The 20,697-nt window shown below is 52.6% G+C and overlaps 1 protein-coding gene across 3 annotated transcripts in view; it reads right to left on the bottom strand.

Annotated features, from left to right (window-relative positions):
* Positions 1–5,601: 5,601 nt before the first annotated feature.
* Positions 5,602–20,697, bottom strand: part of CABP1 (calcium binding protein 1) — a 53,882-nt gene continuing 38,786 nt past the window's right edge. For 2 of the 3 annotated variants that reach the window (XM_028116613.2, XM_088019279.1), the window contains 6 exons: positions 13,987–14,166; positions 11,235–11,265; positions 10,805–10,948; positions 9,934–10,043; positions 9,554–9,701; positions 5,602–6,048 (listed from right to left, as the gene is read on the bottom strand). In XM_028116613.2, the coding sequence (XP_027972414.1) occupies positions 6,023–6,048; positions 9,554–9,701; positions 9,934–10,043; positions 10,805–10,948; positions 11,235–11,265; positions 13,987–14,166 (639 nt within the window). In that variant the 3' untranslated portion in view covers positions 5,602–6,022. The remainder of the gene's footprint in view (positions 6,049–9,553; positions 9,702–9,933; positions 10,044–10,804; positions 10,949–11,234; positions 11,266–13,986; positions 14,167–20,697) is intronic. The other variant, XM_028116612.2, reaches the window with a different exon arrangement.

Genomic DNA, 20,697 nt, shown 5'->3' on the forward strand with positions numbered 1-20,697 from the left:
ACATGATCTGACCACTATAACCCTTCCAGGCAAATACGTTGTAATTGTTGCTATGGTTATTATTTCCCCTGGAACTGATGAGAAAATGGAAGCTTCACCAGCTAGCTCAAGGTCCCAGAGATTGTACATGATAGGTCAAGGACAAGAATCTAGGTCTGTCCAGCTCCCAATCTTTGGTCTGTTTCCCATTCCATGGCACATGCCTTCATGACTTCATGGCCCCCCCAGCACAAGGAAATGATCCAAAAAGACTCGACACTGAGTAGATCGAGACCTGAGGTCCGGGGAATCACCGGGGACGGGGTCTAGAGCCCTTCCTGCAGGTGAGGGTAACAGTCACAAATGGCTGCCCCTCTCTGCACCCCCTCGCTCATATCCATCTGACAAGTATCTACTGGGCATGCAGTGTACACACCTGGCCGAGTGCAAGGGGTTCAGGAGACCCAGCAAAGCAGTTGGCAACAGGTCAGATAAGATCCTGCACTTCTGTCCCTCACAAGCAAATCAGGGAAGACAGATGATAGAGGGGTGAACAAATATATTTATTTATATATCCAAGGATTTTGTCCATTTATTCAATAAATAATTGCTGAGTACTTACTAAACACTGGAGACACTGCAGTGAGCAAGGCACAGGTGGTCTCTGCCAACACGGAGAGTCCATTCTCGTGAGGGGTAAGGGGGTGCCACATAATAAGCAGAAAATCAAAAATATAATAAAATAAACATAATATGTCAGGACATGAATGTCATCTATCTCTAAATAGTATAAATGGGATGTGGCCATGGCTTCCTACCTTCCTTCAATAGGGAAGTCAAGGGGATATTGAAGCACAGCCCCCCAAAATGAGAAGGATCCAGCTACAGGAAGTGCAGGGCAAAACATTCTAGGCAGAAAGAACAGCATTGTGAGGGCCTTGAGCCAGATCCTCTACTTAGCATTGTGCAGGGATCGTCACTTCACCACCACTGCACCAGGCAGACACTATTATTAATAATAGATAATGAGGCTCGAAGAGGAAGACAGACTCCTTGAACACATCCATCCCTTAACTCCCTTACGTGGCAGAGCTGGGATTCGAACGCAGGTTCATGTTACCACTGAAGCCCGTGCCTCAGTCGTGATACTCAGCCCCTCTGTCCTCTCTCTAAGAAAGACGGGCATCACCAGAGCACCTCCAGAGGGGACGAAGGGCTATTCTGGCCCTGCAGCCGATGCCACAGGCACAGCCAACAGCCTCAGGGCCACCTGGCAGGACCATGCTGTACAGTCACTCCCTGGTCATAGAGCCAGATCCCAGGTTTAAGCTGAGTATCGCGTCACTGTCAATGAGAGGCTCCACCACAGCCATCACAGGATACCCTAGCTGGCTCTCTTTTCCTCTTTCCTTGAGAGAGGATCATGGAAGCATGGGGACATATGGGAGAGATGGGTAGGGAAATGCGGAATAACAACACAGTAATAATAGCAAAAACTTATATAATGCTTTCGGTGCTAGCTACCGTCCCAAGGGCTTCCGTTATGCTAACTTGCTTAATCTTCAAAATAAACCTCTAACATCTCCCCCATTTTACAGATGAGGAAACCAAGGCCCAGAGGGTCTTATCACTTACCTAAGATGGCACAGATGATAAATGGCAGAGCAGGGATTTGAACCCAGGTGGCTGATTCCAAAGCTCACACTTCTTTTAGCCTTTTTATGACAAAAGAAGACAAACAGAAAAACACACAGAACAAATGCATAACCTTGGGAATTGTTATAGGGCAAACACCCTTGTAAGCAGCACACGGGTCAAGAAATAGAACTTTGCCAGAAACCCCAGGAGCCCCTGTCTGTGCTCCCCTCCCAGGCACAGCCCCCTCCTGCCCTCTCTCTAAAATCAACCGCAATTTGGATTTTTATTGGAAGAATTATTTTTTTTTAAGGAAGAATTCCCTGTGTTTCTCTAGAGTTCTCTCACCTGAGTGTGTATCCCTAGTCATTGCTGATTAGTCAGTCCAAATTTGGTAACTTTTAAGTCTCTTTCAATCCATACATTCTCCCTCCATCCCTCTCTTTTTCTTGTAATTTATTTATAGAAGAGCTTTAGTTGTTTGACCTGTGGCTTTTCCCAGCCTGGATTTTGCTGGTGGAATATGCACGGTACAACTCAGCATGTTACTCTGTCCTCTGAATTTCCTGCCAACTGCTCGCTGGATCTAGAGGCATGCTCAGACTCAGGTTCTATCCTTCTGGCAAGGTCCAGGGAGGCGGAGCAAGGGGGGAGGCATATTCTTCCATCAGGGGCATGGAATGTCTCTTTTCTTCTGTCTCTTGATCAGAGCCCATGCTATTAACCACATTGCTATAGGGATGCTTCCTGGGTGTCCTCAGCTGCTCCATGATTTGCTCCACCCCCTGGACATATCTGTCTCCAAAAGCAAGCCTTTTATAGGCACCACAGTTTCTGCTGCCGTGGGCCTGGCTGGCACTTGAAGGCAGCCCTTCAGAGGTCCCACCTGAGCTTCTCCACACTCCAGGGGCTGCGGTGGATGAGGCCCTGCCTCCCCGATGAGCATCACCTCTGTCTGCTCCTCCCTCCAGCCCAGTTCACCAGGCAGATGGAATTCTGCGTCATTTCCCAAGAGACCCAGGTTCTCCCCTACCGCTGGGCCTTTGCTCATGCTGTTGCCTCAACCAGAAACACTCTTCCCCTCACCTCCTCTGACTGAGCATGGCTGATCCTTCGGGTCCTAGCAAATCTGTCCCTCCCACCCTATGCCCACCCTGCCAGATTACCTTTTACATAGCCTCACTTCTCGTAGGCTAACCTCGTAAGTAGCCTCATAAGCAGCACTGATGCCACTACATTATACCTGCTTGTTTTCTTAACCGTTTTCCCTCCTAGAGACAGGGACCCTAGCACAGGACCTGGCATACAGTAGGTGCACAGTAAATGTCTGTCCAATGCATGCATGCACCAGTGAATGAATTGGACTTTACGAGTCACATGGAGGCAAATCCAGGCTTGGACTGAAGGACCTTTGAGACAATGAGAGCCCTTCTAAGATGACACACACCCAGTTCCCCACCCCCCGGGGGGGGTAGTTAAGCAGTTGTGTGTGCAGATCACAGAAGGAATTCCCACTGGGGTGGCTCAGTCGGTTAAGCGTCTGCCTTCGGCTCAGGTCCTGATCCCAGGCTCCTGGGATCCAGCTCTGTGTTGGGCTCCCTGCTTGGTGGAGAGTCTGCTCCTCCCTTTCCCTCTCCCCCTGCTCCTGCTCTCTCTCTCTCTCTCAAATAAATAAAATCTTATAAAAAAAAAAAAAGAAAAGAAAAAGGAATTCACACCTGGGATAGAATCCGTCTAGAAAAATGAGTCTTGCTTCTTGGAACATAGCAGAATCTTCTCTTCAAACAATCTTACTAGGAACCACTAAATATAAGCCAAGTTCAAGAGGAGGAGTTCGTGTTTCAGCACTGGAGGAGGCAGAAGCCCAGCCCCTGGGCTTTCCTTTGTCCTGAGCACAAGGGTTTCTCTGAACAGTGGCCTGCCTGTATTTTCAAGTTGCTTTATTATAGCCACTGTGTCTGCGATTGGGAGGCCACCACACGGGGGAAAGAAGTGTCCTAGCTGACACCCTAACTCCACCCTATCCCTGTGGTACCACCGGGGGCTCATCCCTTCTTCATGCCCACACAAGCCCTCTTTCTATGAACTGCTCCTCTAGGCCCCCCAAGGACGTCACATTTCTGAAACCATGTAGATCAGAGGACTCTGGGCCGAGCCAACCCAACAGAGGAGCAAGCAGAGCTGCAGGCCTGCCTTGCAGGGCGCGGAGCCAAGGGCTTAGTCTCAGAATTGGATTATGAGAGTGAATTTAGAACTCCCAGCAACACCCTCCCCCCCTCCTCCCTAGCCTCAGGGACACGGGGATTACCCAGGCCTCTGGCCGGCGGGCCCTCAGTCCTTCCCACATTCCCTGCCAAGTGTGAGAACAAGGATCCTCCGGCTGCTGCGCATAAAGGCAGGGATCTCTCCACCCAGCCCCCACTTCCAGCCTTTAGCCCACAGCCTCCCCCTACCCCAACCCTGTTGCCTGGGAGCACACCTGCCTCCCACGTGTCTGGGACTTACAGCAGTGTTATTCAAATTGTGGCCCAGCAGTTAGGACTCACTTCAGTGCCCTTTCCTGGGGATAAGCCTTTAGTTCTGCCAGAATCCAAAGCCTGCCTCCATAGCCGTGGCTGTGGAATTCAATGTTTTGGTGAAATTCATGTTCTCTGGCAAAACTATTCATTAGTCTCATGTCATGGGTGCTCTTGATTTGTTGAGGCTTTTAAAAACCAAAGTATGGTCCTCGACTGGCAGCAAGGACCCCACCCCCCACCCCCGGGGAGCTTGTTAGAGATGCACGTTCACAAACCCCACTCCAGACCCTGAATCGGAATCACTAGGGGGCTGCCCAGATCACTGGTTTAACAGTTTCCCGGTGATTCTCACACGCTACAGCTTGAGAACCACAGGCTCGAAGTACACGGGTCTGTCCCACACACCTGATTTTGCCCTAACCCTGTCAAAGATTCTGGGCAACTTCTACCCACTAACATCTCCGTTAGACTCCTTCAACCCTTCACCTACAGAACTTAGTTACAGTGATTACAAACGGGTCCTGTTTAACAGTGCCTTGCACAGCTGTTATGTGAATGACGGCCCTTGGAGGGGATTTTATTAGCCTTTATTATTCCCCTACTACATATGGGGCTCGGAAAGGGGACATGACTGGCCCAAAGTCACAGAGCAAGTAAACCCAGGACCTAAGCACTCTACTCTCCCACTGCCCACTCTGCTGAGCAGGGGGCAGCTGTTTGGACATCTGTTTTACACACACCCTGGGATTTCCTCCGTGGCAAACACCTTGTCATCGCTTCCTCAGGAAAGCCTCTGCTGACCTCCCCGGAGGACACCAGGCCTCCTTATTAGAGCCTACCACAGGTCCCTGCATTTTTCTCGCATAAAAGCATCACGATTTGTAACCCCGGCGTACTGAAGCACTTCATGTCTGTCTTCCCGCCAGGCTGGAAGCTCCAGGAAGACAGGAAGTGGGCAGACCCTGGCTGGATGCTCACCCAGTACCTATTCTCCTTTTCTAATAGAGCCTGACTTTGTTCGGGGCAGCTGGGTACCCAGCCAGATCACTATCTCTCCCAGGCTCCCCTCCAGTTAGAGGTACAAGGTTCTGGCTTCTGAGATGACAGCAGGTCCCTAACGGTGCTCAATAAATGCATGCTGGGGGCACCTGGGTGGCTCAGTTGGTTAAGTGGCTGCCTTCGGCTCAGGTCATGATCCTGGGGTACTGGGATCGAGCCCCACGTCCGGCTCCCTGCTCAGCAGAGAGCCTGCTTCTCCCTCTCCCTCTGCCTGCCACTCTGCCTACTTGTGCGCTCTACCAAATAAATAAATAAATAAAATCTTTAATAAATAAATAAATAAAAATAAATGCATGCTGAACGCAGGACTGTTGGGCCAGCTCTGGGCGTGCAACTGGTACTCAGGAAATGCCCGTCATCTGACTGGGCCCAAGAAGCAAAAGACCCCCACAGCTGCCCTTGCCTGGGAAATACGTTTATTGGTTCTGAGAGAACAGGGCTGTGGCGAGCTGGGACGGGCACAGAGCGAAGGAGGGCGGCGAGAGGCTTTGCCCCGGGGCGGACATGCTGTGTGGGGGCTGCCGGCGGGCTCCCTGGCCCACCCCACCAGCAGCGGCTGGGTCCGTGGCACTTGGCGCCCGGCGTCACCTCTGCCGGCTTGGCACGGTGGCCTCGGCGGCGGCGGGCGCCCCCCCTTTCCAGTTGCAGGAGTTGTGAGTCTTTCACAGTGCGGAGGGGTGGGGGTCCAGGGTGGGCACCTCCCCGGGGTGCAGGCAGGCCCCGTCCGCCAGTCCATCCTGGGCTCTCGGCGGCTGCAGCGGGGTGAGGCGCACTGCGGCTCCTCTTCTCCCGCCCAGGAGCTTGGCAGTCCTGGAGGGGCCCTGGCGGCCTCAGCGGGACATCATCCGGACAAACTCTGCGAGGGCACGGGACGGGGTGGGGAGAAAACAGCACAGTCAGGCCCAGCTCAGGCCGCCGCCTCCAAATCTCCCTCGGATGCGAGGCCCCCCCACTGCCATCGGGCCTCTTCCAATCCATCCTGTGCACAGCAGCTGGGGGAGGGGGCCTGTTTCATCTACATGGCTGACCCCTCTGAAACTTCTCAGGGCTCCCCACGGGAAAATGTCCCATATCCTGTCGGTGGCCTCGAGGCTCTCCCTGCTGTGGCCCCAGCTGACGTCTCTCTCTCTCTCTCTCTCTCTCTCTCTCTCTCTCATGGCTCACCCTCCCTGAGCTCCAACTGCCCGGATCTCCCTCTCAGGGCAGCGGGCACACTCACCCTCCCTCCACCTCTCAGCTTGCCTGCAACCTGTCTCCTCTTTCTCCTTTTTCTTTGAACTAGACTTGATTATTTGGAGCAGTTTTAGGTTCACAGCAAAATTATGCAGAAAGTACAGAGTTCCCATTTACACCCTGCCCCACACCTGCACATCCTCCCCCACCATCAACATCCCGCACCAGTGTGGGACGTTTGTTACAATCGATGAACCTACATGGATGTGTCGTTATCACCCAGAGGCCACAGTAACATTCAGGTTCACCCTCGGTGCTGTCCATTCTATAGGTTGGGGCAAATGCGCAAGGATGTGTATCCACCACTACGGTGTCATACGGAACAGTCTCACGGCCCTAAAAATCCTCTGTGCTCCACCTGTTCATCCCTCCCTCCCCCTAAACCCCTGGCAACCACTGATCTTTTTACCGTCTCCATAGTTTCGTCTTTTCAAGAATGTCACACAGTTGGAATCACACACTATGTAGCCTTTTCAGATTGGCTTCTTTCACTTAGCGATAGGCACTTAAGATTTCTCCCTGTCTTTTCATGGTTTGATAGCTCGTTTCTTTTTAGTGTGAATAATACTCCATCATCACAGTTTATCCACTCACCAACTGAAGGACGTCTTGGTTGCTTTCAGGTTTTGGCAACTGTAAATAAAGCTGCTATAAACATCCGTGTGCAGGTTTCAGTGTAGTCGTAAGTTTCAATTCATTTGGGTAAATACCCCTTCTTTCTTTTTCACCTGGCAGTTCCTACTCATCCCTTAGGGCTCTACTTATTTACAGCCTCTCCAGGAAGGCTTCCTTAATCCCCTCTCCAGCTTGGCACAGATGCCCCCTCTGTACCCCACAGCTTGCTGTATTCCCCCCAAAACAGCATGGATTATACTGTTGGCTTCTGTTTTCCTTGCTGGTCTTGGGTTCCTCAAGGCAGAACTCAACATGCAGTAGGAGTACGATACATGCTAGAAGAATAAATGGGGGAGGGGCGCCTGGGTGGCTCAGATGGTTAAGCGTCTGCCTTCGGCTCAGGACATGATCCCAGGGTCCTGGGATCGAGCCCCGCATTGGGCTCCCTGCTCAGCGGGGGGCCCGCTTCTCCCCCTCCCTCTGCTTCTCCCCCTGCTCATATTCTCTCTCTCTCTCTCTCTGTATCTCTGTCTCTCTCTCTCTCTCTCTATAACTCTGTGTCTCGAATGAATAAATAAAAAAACCTAAAATAAATAAATAAATAAATAAATAAATAAATAAATAAATGGGGGACCCTGGGCTTGTAGGGAAGGGCCATTGTCTGTGGGGGTGAGGGGGCACTGCCAGGACACAGGGCGACCTGAAATTCAAATCTGGTGGCAGCAAAGCCATCTTTCCATGTAGCCACACTCTCTTCAAACTTGGAGTCTACCTGCTCCCCAGAAAAGACCTCCCAACCTTTGGGTTCTGGATACACTCACATTCTGGCACATGTTTATCTTGTCTTTCTGTTCAGAATGCAAGTTCCTAGAGTTCAGAGTCAATGTTTTACTATATTTTTGCCCTGTATCCCATAGCTGTCCTGAATGGTATCATGCAGTGTAGTGTATGTAGTGGTTGAGATTCCAGATGTGGAGTATGATCCAGCTCTGCATCTTAATAGTGAGGTGATCTCAAGCAAGTCATATGACTTCTCATATGAGCCTCAGTGTCCTCATCTGTATCATGAGGCAATAAAAGTGCAGTCCAGAGGGTTGTTGTGAGAATAAAATGGGACAATATGTATAAGCGTACTTAGTACAGTGACTGGTATATAATACATGTACAATAAATGATAACTATTGGAATTATTACTAATTTGTTTAAAAAAAAACACTCTTACTGAGCATTAGCTATGTGCCAGGTGCTGAATTATGAGGAAATACAGAGATAAAGAAAATGTTCCTTTCCAAAAGTTCCATCAAAAGGAGACACAGCTAGCACTCGAGGGACAGTGTGAGGAACGAGGGCGAGCCTGAGGTGCTGTAAAAGCCCGGGAAAGAGGAATTCAGCCTGCAACCAGCGAGGAAGTGCCAGAGGAAGTGGCCCCACTGCTGGGTCTTAAAGGGTGAAGAGAATTTAGTCCAGGTGAAGAGCAGAATAAAAGGCATCCTGACCAAAAGAACAGTGCATTCAAACGAGAGCATGGCAGGATCATGGACCACAAGTATCAGGGTATGGCTTTAAGGCAGAAGGTGAGTAAAGGGACAGGTGGAGCTGCAATTGGGGAGGTGAGCCGTGGTCTGATCTCAGGGGCCCTGAGTGTCAGATTGATGAATGGGGTGCTCCGAAAATATCTAGCATGGATGGAAGCAGGAGTAGATGGACAGATAAATGGGCAGAGATGGATGGGGTCAATAGACGCAAGAATGGATGGATGGATGGATGGGTGGATGGATGGATCAATCAATCGATGAGAAGATGGATGAAGATGGGGAAATGACTCTACAAACAGAGAGATCAATGGAAGTGTGGGTAGAGATATAGGCAGTTGGAGGGAGATACATGAATGTATGAACAGAAGCACAGAAGTATAGATGTATGGGGCGCCTGGGTGGCTCAGTCGGTTAAGCCTCTGCCTTCAGCTCAGGTCATGATCTCAGGGTCCTGGGATCGAGTCCCACATCAGGTTCCCTGCTCAGCAGGGAGCCTGCTTCTCCCTCTACCCTTCCCCCATGCACATGATCTCTGTCTCTCGCAAATAAATAAATAAAATCTTAAAACAAACAAACAAACAAAAAACAATCCTTTAAAAAAACAGTATAGATGTATGGATAGACAGATATACATGGGTAAGCGGATACATGGATGAATGTACAAAAGAATGAACAGACACATAGTTACATAAGTGCAAGAATAAATGGTAGAATGGATAATTGTTTAGAGATGGATGAGTGGATAGACACCTGGACACACGAAAAGATGGGTGAATGAATAGATGGCAAGATGGACTGATGGATGGATGGGGGTAGGAATGAATGGGAAGGTGGATTACAGGAGTGCCTGGATGAAGGGGTAAGAGAATGGAAGGGTAGGAGCATGGAAAGTTGGAATCATGATGGGTACACAGTTGGAAGTCTCCATGGATCGTCACTACCACCTTGGCTTCTCTTCCACATTCACACCTCACCTACCTTCAAAGTCTACTCGTCCATCCCCATTGAGGTCCACATCTCGGATAATTTCCTCTATGTCTCGGTGTCCCACCTGATGACCCAGGAGTTTCCTCATGGCCTCTCGTAGCTCACTGGTGCTTATCTCCCCATCACCATTGGTGTCAAACTGGAGAGGGCAAAGAGGAGAGAGGAGTAGCTACAACATGGGGAATGTAGAAGCAGATCCCAAGGTTGGGCTCCTTTTCTAGCCTGTCTCCCCCCTTCCCCAAAGACCCTTCTCTGTCCAAGCTCCTTCCCCTGGTATGTGATCCAGGGCTCAGATTTCTCAAGTAACCATCCTGCAGGTCGGAACTCTAACAACCCCCCTCACCCCTGCCTGTCCAGTGCCCATTACTCACCTCTCGGAAAGCATCTCGCAGTTCCTTCACTCCGATCATATCTGCTGTTTCTGCCAGGAGTTTAGGTCCCATTAGCTCTACGAAGTCATCAAAATCCACATGGCCACCCACTGGAGATAGAGGAAAGGGCTAGGTCATCCATCCAAGCACTCCCCATCTCTAATTAAGCCAAGGAAGGCACTGTGAACCCCTCCTTGACCTATCTAGTGCCAGGTCCAGGGTACAACCAAAGCCCAAATGAGGACAGAGAGGTGACTATGGACAGTTGGTCTGTCACAGAATGGCTCGGGGGGTGGCCAGGGTTAGGCCGAGGGAACCAGTCAGCAGGTGGACAGAGGCACATAGGGATGGAAGAAAGAAACACTGGGGAGGGCTCAAAGTGGGAACACTGCACAAACTCCTGGAGCTGCCTAGCAGAATGAGACTCTCGGCCCTCGTGGTGCCAGCTGGCTTGAGAGTTCACCCTCTGTGGGCTGTGCCTCTTTGTGGTCTCACTTCCCTACTCCCTCCTGACGCTTCCCTTCACCTTCACATAAATTGCTTGCACTCAGATACTTGTCTCAGGGTCTGCTTCTGGGAGAACCCAAACGAAGACAGAGAATAATATAGGAGTAATAGCTTCCTTCTGTTCAACAATCCCTGTGTGCCAGGCGCGGGGCTGTTTCACAGATATTCCCTCACGGACTTCCTGTGCTTCTCTCATTTTACAGTTTCCCCCTGAGAAAACAGGCTCAGAGAGACTAAGTCGTTTGCCCCAGGTCACAGAGCCCGGAAGAGATGGGCCCAGAACTGAGACCCAGGCCTGTGTGACTGCAGAGGACCACGATGGTGGGGGCGGGAAGGGAAGGAGGTGCACAGTGGAGGGACTCACGGTTCATGTTGATCTGCTGGGACAGCTCAATGAGCTCCATCTCCGTGGGCATGTAGCCCATGGTGCGCATGCAGTTGCCCAGGTCCCGACAGTTGATGTAGCCATCCTTGTCCTTGTCAAATTCTCGGAAGGCCTCTCGGAGCTCTGAGGAAAAGAATAACAGTGGGCATGGCTGAAGAAGAGACGAAAAGTGGGACCTGCAGAGCCTCTGGGCAGAGGCGGCCCAAGCGCCCACCAGCCGGGAAAGCCAGGCCCCGGAGCTGCCCAGACTGCACTCCCCTGACCCCTGGCCCCACAGAGGATGCCCAGCCCTATACCAGGCCACATCCCCAGGAGGCCAAGATGTCTCTTCCTCTCTTCCCAGCAATCTCCCTTCCCTCACCTTCCTGGACAGCTGAGCAACCCTTTCCCCTAAGGGGCCGGGTCTTACCTTCAATCTCCTCTGGCCGCAGTGATCTGTCCTGAAACAAAAGAATGTGTCCTATTAGCAGCTGCGAGGGGCCTAGAAGTCACAAAATGCCCAACCTGAGGACCATCCGAGGGACAGCAAACACCGGGTGGGGAGAGGGCCTGGACCACGTCATTGAGGGAAAAAAGTTCAGCCCCACATTCCCCATAGACACAGGAGATGCCCAGAGACCCCAGAGCCCCATCTGTGTCCCCATTTCAGATACAAGAATGTGTCAGGGAACAGAGCTGGTATGGAGGCAAAAACCTGTAAATAAAGCGGGGTGGGCGGGTTGTTGTGGGTCACAACAGAGAAGAAGCCTGCAAGGCAACAGGAGAAGGGCTGGAGGGACAGAAAGCCGGGACTCGACAGGCTGCCTGAGAGGAAGGGGAGGAGGAAGAGCCAAGGGCAAGGAGGAAGAATTAGGGCTATGCCCTGCTTCTTGGGCATGGCCCACCTTCTCCAACTTGACCCCCATCCTACACCTTGCCCCGTCATGGGACACAGCATAGGACCCTGGGGGCTGCCAGTGCTGGGGGCTGCCGCCAGGGTCCAAAGCACACATCTCCAGCTTCGAGCCGTGCCCAGGTCTCCTTGGGGACTCAAGGAAGCCCTGGGTCTAGGGCATCTGAACAGATGGCAGAGAAGTCTCCAAAGAGCAGGCCCAGAGGACGCACAGGGTGGGCTCTGGCCGATGAGGTGCCGGTCACTCCAGACCTTCCCAGGAGGTGGACAGACCAGCACAAAATGGATGCCCAGCTGGAGCTATTCAGTAGGCTACAAAACTGGCGCCCAGGGCTCAGCCTCCCCACACGTCACAGCTCTCTGACTTTGGGCAGGAAGAATGTGGGGCAGGGTGTGCCTGCCCTGAGGAAGCGCACGCCGGGTGTGGGCACACCTCACATGAACACACACAGGCAGGCCCCAGCGAGCATGAGGCGTCTCAGCTGTGCACGCAGGCTGTTCTAGCCAACAGGGTCAGGGCAGGCAAGAGACAGCTGCCCACCCACTGGCCCCAGGGCAAGAGACACCAGCTCCGGAAACTCTGAGAGTCTTCTAGAAAGGGGCCGCTGAGGGATGCCTGGGTGGCTCAGTTGGTTAAGCATCTGCCTTTGGCTCGGGTCATGATCCCGGGGTCCTGATATCAAGTCCTGCATCGGGCTCCCTGCTCAGTGCAGAGTCTGCTTCTCCCTCTGCCTCTCTCTCCCTGCTTGTGCTCTCTCTCTGACAAATACATAAAATTAGGGGAAAAAAAGAAAAGAAAAGAAAGGGGCTACAGAGCAACACCTTGGGTGGATAAAAAGGATGATTTTTGCAATGCCCTATACCCCCAGCAAGTGAAGTGAGCAAGTAGGCAAGTGTATGCATGCACACACCTTAGGACAAGTCATTCAGACATGAGTCCTTTCCCACCCTTCAAGCCTCAAGCAGCCTCCCACTTCTCCAGGACCCAGCTCTGCAGGATTGGAGAGGAACAGGATGCTGCTGACCTCCACTGCAGCACCCTCCCCTTCTTGCATAACCAGAGCCAGGGAGCAGGAAAGCCAGGTACCCCTGCTCCATGTGCCTCTGGCAGAGCTGGTCTGGCGGAGTCCAGGCGGCCGACCCTTGGATCACACACTCCCCTTGTGGAGCAGTGGGGGTATGCGTAGTAGAGCCGGGGATGCCCACCAATGTGACAGGGAAACCATGAGCACCATCCCCAGGGGTCAGATGGGAAGACAGCACATGCACACTCCTTTTTCCCCAACACATGCGGTCTGGGAGAAGAGCTTGACCTCTAGAGTCAGACAAGCTCAAGTGCAAAGCCCGATCTGCTACTTCCTAGCTGTGGGGCCTTGGGCAGGTCACTTCAGCTCTCTGAGCCACAGTCTCCTCATCTGTAAAATAGGTTAATACCAGTACCCATGTTACAGGGACTTTGCGAGCATCTCGTGAGATGAGATATGTAAAGTGTTTAGCATGTGGCATTCAGTAAGTGGAACCTGCAAATGTTTGTGTCTGTAACATCATCATTATTACCCTCCTCCCTGTGACCGTTCAGATATCTGCCCGGACAAAGTAGCCGTGAGTGTGGTTATTTAAATTGGAATCGGAAGCCAATGAAATTAATAATGCAGGTCCTCAGTTGCCCTAGCCACGTTTCAAGTGCTCAATAGCCACGTGTGGCTGGTGGCTACTGTATCGGGCAGCATGGATCGTAGAATATTTCCACCACTGGAGGAAGTTCCCCTGGACAGGCCTGTGTATTCAGTGCTGCCGTTAGGAGAACAGGAAGCGTTTGAGTCAGACTCCCTGGGTTTGAAGCCGACCTCTACCACCCCCTAGCTGTCATCTTGAATATGTTTACCTCTCCAAATCAGTTTCCTCATCTGTAAAATGGGGGTGATAATAGGACTTACCTCTCAGAGTTGTTCTAAGCCTTACATGAGGCGATGCACCAAAGCACTTAGCACATAGCCTCGCACAGAGTATGTGTGCAAAAAAACAAGCAAGCAAGCAAACAAAACACATTAGCTGCTATTGTTACTTCTTGCTGGTGCATGTGGACACACCAGTGCTTTGCAGCCATGGGTGGGAAATTTGGGGGGGGTCAGATTCACAAGTTGAGGGTTTGGGGTACATCCATGAGGGGATACGGGTTGCTGCCGACAGAGCCCCTCTTCTTCCCAGCACCTCCTCATGCCCTCTGAAGCCAAGTCGAATGTGGCTCCACTGGGGCCAACTTACGTACAGGCTGCCTGTTCTCGGCGAAGCCCTTGCGCAGGAAAATGCAGGCGGGGCCCAGCAGGTTGTGCATGACGGCGCAGTTCTGGGCCAGCATCAGGAGCGGTCCCGGGAGCTCGCCGCTGGCTGCGGGCCCCTCCTGGCTCATCTGCACCACCATGTAGCTGTTCTTCTCCTCCCGGCGCATCTTCAGCCAGCACCAAGCAAATACAAAAGAGAGGCACGGTGTCACCTCCATGCCCCACAGGCCCTCCTGGCCTTAGCCTGGCTCCGGGTCCTAGAAGGGGCTCGCCTCAAGAGGAGACCCTTGAGAGTCAAATAGCGGGGTTCAGGATGCATGGGAGGCAGGAGTCAAATTGGTTCAACAGATGGAGTCTCTGATCCTTGACTGTCACAGCTGCTCCAGGAAGATCTGGGGGTGACACCCACTGTGTGGGACATGTGCACACACATGCTCACGACACGTACACACAGAATCACACACTCACGTGCATGTGGAAGCTTACAGAGAGGAGGGGCGGGGGCAGGGCTTCTGCTCCAACCAATGGGAAGTGCTCACTCAGAAACTAATGAATACCATCCTTGCCCAAGATGCTCCCAAACGGATTTGTGGCCCTGCGCCGCTGGACCCCACTGGAAGGCAGTGAGGACAGTCAGAGCTGGAACCACGCAGAGCAAGCTCAGGTGGGCTGCTGGGCTGGCAGGTGCAAACACAGGGGCCTCGCTAACAGAAACAAGCAGGGAGGGGAAGAGGGAGGCCTGGGGCAAAATGGAGGCTGTAGGCTGCCTCTGAAGGGGCAGAGCCTTACTTAACTCAGCCCGATGTTTCCTTCTGATTTAAAGCACCGGCTGGGCCAGGCAAAGCCTATCTGTGGGTCAGATTCTTCCCAGTTTGCAGCCTCAAGACCAGACACTCTCTGCCCCCAGCAGCTCTCTTTCCCCCCCCTCCTGTCTGTCTCTGGCTCCCCGCCCAGCTTGCCCGACCTCTAGAGGCTGAGGCAGGGGCCCTCTCTGCTTACCGAATATAGCTGTGCTCCCGGGCCCTGGCCCTCCCCTCCTCCTCCCTGCTGGTTCCCATGCAGCTATAAAAAGCCAGCACTGTCCACAGACCGTCCCCTTAGGACAACAGCAGCATCCAGACACAACATTCTACTCCACCCTGGCCTCCCCAGGATGCCCAGGGCCCCCCAGGATCCAGGACAGGGTGCTCTGCCTTCAGTCCTGAGCTTGGATGCCTCCCCTCAGTGTGAGGATTTGGAGGCAAACCTTCCCAAGGAGAAACAGAGCAGCTAATACTTGGAGGGCTGTCTTTGTCCTAGAACCCCAGAGCTGCAGGCCCTACCCTTCTAGCCTGCTGCCCCCACCCGCACTTGCTGCCAGGTTCCTCCAGCTGACAGAAGGTCATGCCCAGGAGAAGACCCTATGACCTAGGGGGCAGCCTCTCCTCCCAGGCTGAGAAGCAGAACTAGCTCCCCCCGGCCTACGTCATCCTGCCTCTCCTCTCCTGCCTCTTCTCCCCAAAGCCCCACACTCTGGGGCTACAGACTAGACTCCCCTCCCAACTTCCTAAGCCTCTCAGGCCTAGAGAGGGAGGAGCAGTATCTTAGTTCAGACCCTGGGTGAAGGTCTTCAGTGCAAGGCCCAAGTTCAGTGAATGCAATAGGGTAGGTCTTTGGTTGTCTCAGAACTTGAGAGATGTCAGAGAGGCCAAGGGCCATTCTGGCTTGATGTCTAAAAGAGTTCGGAGCCTCGGCCATACTCGCACAGGCTTCCAGGACCCAGGCTAGAGCGAGGGCAGAATCAGAGAGACCTTCCCAACTGGGAGGCTGGCTCAGAGGAAGCCCGGGAGTAGAGAGCGGCTGGACCCCAAGAAACAATCTCCGGAGATGTGTGTAGAGAATCAGCCTTTTCGTTCCTGGCTGAGTCTTGCACACTTGGCTCAGAGTGAGCACAAGCCTGGAGGGTGGAGGCAGCAGGCAGCATAGAACTCTGAGAGGTGATTCAGTGCCTGGCTTTGGGATCCAACAGTTTGAGGACAAATTCTCGCTTGCTGTGTGACCTTGGGCAGGTGACTTCAACTCTCTGTGCTCTAGTTGCCATCTCTGCCCAGTGGGTATCAACGTGGCCACTCACAGGATTCTCGTGAGAAATAAATGAGCTATTGCCCAGCGCCTGGAGCATAGTAAGAGCGGAAGACATGGAGCTGCTGTGGGGATGACAATGACGGGGATGCCGGAGATGCCGATGGTGGAGATGCAGCATAAGAGATGCTGGGAGCCAGAAGGCATTTACTTCTGGCTCCAGAGCAAGTGGGAGAATATGTGCCCATCAGGGAAGACCTGAGAAGGGATGGAGAAGAACGTGTCCCCACGAAGGAGGCACCAGTGGTGGCTAGGGATTTTCCACTGCATGTCTTGATCATAATACCGCCTGGCACCAAGTTGCCCCAGGAGGCTGCTGTTCTTCCCCGGCCGGTGATGGCACCTGACAGCCTGGTCCTGCCCTGCACAGAGCCCGGAGCAAGCCACCTCTCCCCGGCCCCGGCTCCCCGGCCGCCACACTCAGGAAGCCAAGTGGGCAGCGGTCCACAGGCTGACAATGTCTCCTGGCACCATGGGGCCATCTCCCAAGTGTAGCATAGCAACAAGAAGGGTCAGCTGGCCTCACGACCCAACAGCTTTCTAACAACCCAAGCTGGCCAAGAGAAGGCAGGTCAGAACTCTCTCTCTCCTGGAAGGTATTCAGGAGTGGTTAAATGAGCCAGGGCTTGGTGAGGTGGGAGAGGGAATCGCTCGCTGCAGCAAGTGGGAATCCGGACGACCTGCAAGGTCCGGACGCGGGAATCTGTGAATAACACTTCTGCCAGCAGGGAAGAGAGAGGCAGCCTCTCTCGGAGGCAAAAATACAAATAAAATACGAGCTATGGATTCACACGGACCGACGTTTCAAAACTCTCAACTCTGTGTCCACTGGGCTGTGTGACCTTAGGAAAGCTCTTATCTCTTAAGTCCAGCTCCTTTCTCTATAAAACAGCCAAGAGAACTACTTGGTGGAAAAGAGCAAATGAGATCACAGACGCTGGATACGTTGTAGCTATTCAGAAGAAAGTAATTATTACTATTACAAAAGAACATGAAATTGAATGCAATGCGTTTTATTGTCTTTTACCTTATTCCGCGGACTCAAACAAAACCTCTCCTATTTTCCTTCTTCCCTCCACCCCGCCTTCTCCGAACATCCAGAGTGGAAAAATGGGGATCATGATGATGGTAATATGAGCTGCCATTTATTGAGGACTCCGTTCCGGGCAGTGTGCACAGCACTTTATTTGCTTCTAACGATCACCTTAGGAGGTAAATATTAGTATTCCCACCTGGTGGACGGGGGAACTGAGGCCCAGAGAGGTTACGTAACTTGCCCAAGGTCACATGGCTGGAAAGAAAAGGTTTGAGAAGTGGGGCTCTTAAGCACTCTGTGGTGTACGGGGGCGGGGGGAGATGGGGGGGCAGAGGGACAATGCTTGTTGTTGTTAAAGTTCACCTCTTTAAGCTCCGGACAGAACTCCGGGGGAAATCTTTCACCCTGTGGTCCTCTAGACTAATTCAGGTCAGTTTCCGCTTCTCTGCAACAGCGTGGAGGTCACCTCTGGTGACAAAGACTCCCCTAAGATGACAGATGATGTGGGCTGTATGCACAAAAGGAACTGTCAACCCTCGGAAGGATCCAAGGGACCAGTGAGGATTAAAGGGAATTTGATGTGAGCAGCTTAGCTAAATAGGAAGACGATGAACAGAAAAACCCGGAATGTCCTAAGAAGACTATCGAACTGACCCAGGAGGTAGTACGGGGTTAGGGACAGAGAAGCCATTAGCTAACCTGAGACCTTGGGTAAGTCACTTCACCCCAGTGGTAATTAAGTTCCTTGACTGGAAAATGACAGAACTGGAGGAAAACATCCCTATCATTCCTCCTTCCTTTAAATAATATCTACGAGTTTCTTCTCCAGCTTGACTACAGAGGGCTAGAAACACAGGCAGAGCCTGCCTGAAGCAAAACCCTATAGATGTAAGCCCAGCTTTGCATAAAAAAAGTGTTTTGGAGGTGGTGATTTGCTTTCCAAAAGGAATTCTTGCAAAAGGATATTATCCTGGTGTATAAGCAATAAATCCACGGCAAAAAGCGACTTACAGACACCTTTGCTCAATATCCTATTTCTCAGTAAAACAATCCGGGGCCCTGAACCAGCCTGGTCCTAGTTGAGATTCTCTGACCAGATTCAGGAATTATTGAGGGTAGCAGGGCATACCCCAGTAGCAATGGGAGCTACTTCAAAACCCACAAGTCGGAAGGCTTAGAGACCACCAGAGAGAGGGCCAGAGACTCTTAAAGAGATGAATGAGCCACCACCCCTCCCACAGCCCTACAGCTGAGAAGCCCTACCTCAGTAGCAGCAGGGTCAAAAGCCCAGCTCAACCTTCTTCAGATCCAGCAGCCCCAAGGGGATCTGTCCACTCACATTCTATGGACCTGGGCTTGTCATTTTATGGCCCAGGAACTACCTGGTTTCTTTTCTAAATCTTGTGCTAATTCCCAAACACAGCCCACCCCCCCCCCCATGCAGCTGTAAGTCCCAACTTCAGCTCAGAGCCCGAGACACTGAAAACGGGGATCAGAGGGAATCTGGAGGTGGGAACAGGGAAGGAGCTCTCGACAGAACCCATGGAAAGGGTAGCAAACTTCAGATGCCCACCCCCTCTGTCCCCAACTCTGGGACAGATGGCAAGAGGCCCCCTTCCCCTGCCCCAGGTATTGAGAATTCCAGAAACATACCTTCCTTGAGAGATTTCTCAGTGGAGACTTGACACAGTTGCCCATCCTAAGCTGAGGCAGCCCCTCTCAGGATCCCCAGGTCCATGAAGGAGGCTCCTGGGGTCTAAGAGACCTTAGTCCCTGTCACGGCCAACCCCAGCCTCCCTCTGCCCGCGCAGCTCTTCCTCCTGGCCCGTTCTGAACCCTCTCTCTTGCGCGCGTGCTCTCTTACTCGTCTGCCTGCTCTGGCTCTCTGATTTTTTTTTTTTTTTTTTTTTGGTGGATTGTCTGTGTGTTTGTGTGTCTGGGTTAAACTTTCTGGACACTTTCTTAAGGAGATGAAGGCAGGAGGGGAGAGTGCAGGGCACATAGAAAACCCTCCGGGGAGCTGATGGCAGAGGACAGCAAGCTGGGGAAGGCTGCCGGATCATCTACATCAGATTAGAGCTCAGTCCTCTCTCCGGTTCATTTCCCTTCCCTCAGCCCCTCCTCTCCTGCTGCCAAATCTGCAGGGAGATTGCTTCAGGGAGGGGGGCCCAGAATGGCAGCTGCAGCTGGGAATTAGGCCAGCAGACCTAGAAGGGGAAGCAGGCTAGTTTGGGCCACCAAAGCCAGGTTGCCTCCCAGCTCCCAGTCTTGTGTGTGCATTCACACACACACACACACACACACACACACACACACACACACACACACCTGCGCACAAACACACACACGCAAGCACCTAGGGACAGACACACATCTTAATTGCCCCCTGGCGATCGCAGCTGGATTGAGAGCAGGCAGTTCCAGTTCAGGGCCTGGAAGATCATGTGACGTCCCCATCACGCTCCATTTTTCACACTTGCTTCGTCACTGAAATGGGATGAAGCTCCGGGGCTGGAAGCACAAGCTGAGCCAACAGCAGCAAGCAGATCCTTCCGCTCCCTTTGCTACATGGGGTCTCTCCAACCCAAGAGAAATCAAGAGACTGCGGGGGTAGCGGGGCATGATGGAGGCAGTGCTGGTGCAGAGGGCGTGATGGAGGGCTGCCAACCCTCGAACAATCCTTTGCCTAATCCTGAGCGAGGATCTTTCAAGGCTTCCTTGGGGTCCAGAGCAGAGGGGCCGCCCTTTGCAAAGTGGTCTTCAAGGTCCCACGACTGGAACTTTTTAGGTGAGTGGCTCTTCCTTGTCCCTCTGGGTTCCAGGTTTGATGAGAACTCATCTCAAGCCTCAGATGTCACATTCAAGATCTAGGGCAGGAGCCGGACGACCCAAGAGCGGAAGTGTCCCTGTTTCCCGGCCTCCAGCTTTTCCCAGCAGGGGGCGCCAGAGAGGTGATGGGAAGCCAAACTCTCCCCGGCCCTGATGCAACAACCCTTCCACGCCGCGCTGAAAGTTTTCAGTCCAGAGAGGCTGCTTTCCCAGGGACTTTGTGTCCAGCTTCAGTGGCTGGTCAGAAGTTCCATTAAGGGAGTGGGTGGGGCGCTACCCAGAAGGTGCCACAGGCTCGCTCGCTCCCAGGGAGTCGGGGGAGGAAGTCCTTGGAGAGCTCTTGACGTCTGTGCTGCTGCTGACATTGCAATGGTTTAATTAGGGGAGTTACTCAGCAGCCTTGTGGGGACCAAACCTCCAGAGGAGGTACGAGAAGGAGGGGCACCCCTGAGGACAGAGGGAGGAGCCTGGGGAGGTGTTGACGCCCAAAGGGCAGGAGAGACACCCGGGAGATGAAACCAAAGAGTGAGCAGCTAACATAAGTGCCTTCTCCAAAGATGCGTTCCTCCACAAAAGAGCATGAACCAGCCTCTCTGCGGGGCCCGGGGTCAGGGTCATGAGACTCAGGTGCATGAGAAGGGACTGCAGGCTTGAATCCTGGCTCTTTCGCCAGCTTCTGACTTCTCACATTCCAGAGCTTCTGTTTCCTTTC

This window comes from Eumetopias jubatus, unplaced genomic scaffold (genome assembly GCF_037043125.1).
Source record: "Eumetopias jubatus isolate StellerSeaLion01/CBP00866 unplaced genomic scaffold, mEumJub1_p1.0 scaffold_16, whole genome shotgun sequence".
In the NCBI taxonomy this organism is placed as follows: domain Eukaryota; kingdom Metazoa; phylum Chordata; class Mammalia; order Carnivora; family Otariidae; genus Eumetopias; species Eumetopias jubatus.